Source organism: Cariama cristata, unplaced genomic scaffold (assembly GCF_000690535.1).
Source record: "Cariama cristata isolate BGI_N322 unplaced genomic scaffold, ASM69053v1 scaffold23131, whole genome shotgun sequence".
Classification (NCBI taxonomy): Eukaryota; Metazoa; Chordata; class Aves; order Cariamiformes; family Cariamidae; genus Cariama; species Cariama cristata.
In genome coordinates this window covers 632-918 of record NW_009599001.1, presented here as the reverse complement: position 1 = coordinate 918, position 287 = coordinate 632, and the positions used below count along the sequence as shown (strand labels likewise).

The following is a 287-nucleotide window of genomic DNA, read 5'->3' as shown; positions in this document are numbered from 1 at the left end:
GCCCGGCGTGGCCAAAGCGCACGGCGCGGCGATGCCTCCTGCCAGGGGAGCGCACAAGTGACCGGCGCCTCTTCCCATGCCCGTCTCCTGAAGCGACCCCCCCGCCCGGCATGGATGTGGCCAACAACACTACCTCCCCAGAGCGCTCTCCCGAGGGGACAGGCGGCCCCGGCCTCGCCGAGGGGATACCAGCTGCTCACCTCCCTGCTCTTGGGCACTCTCATCCTGTGCGCCGTGAGCGGCAACGCCTGCGTGATCGCGGCCATCGCCCTGGAGCGCTCCTTGCA

The 287-nt window shown here is 70.7% G+C and overlaps 1 protein-coding gene across 1 annotated transcript in view; it reads left to right on the top strand.

Moving 5' to 3' along the window:
• Window positions 1–110: 110 nt before the first annotated feature.
• The window catches only part of HTR1A (5-hydroxytryptamine (serotonin) receptor 1A, G protein-coupled), a gene marked incomplete at its 3' end in the record, with an annotated part of 803 nt that continues 626 nt past the window's right edge, over window positions 111–287 (top strand). The window contains 2 exon segments of the mRNA XM_009709533.1: window positions 111–181; window positions 183–284. Of these exon segments, the coding sequence (XP_009707835.1) occupies window positions 111–181; window positions 183–284 (173 nt within the window).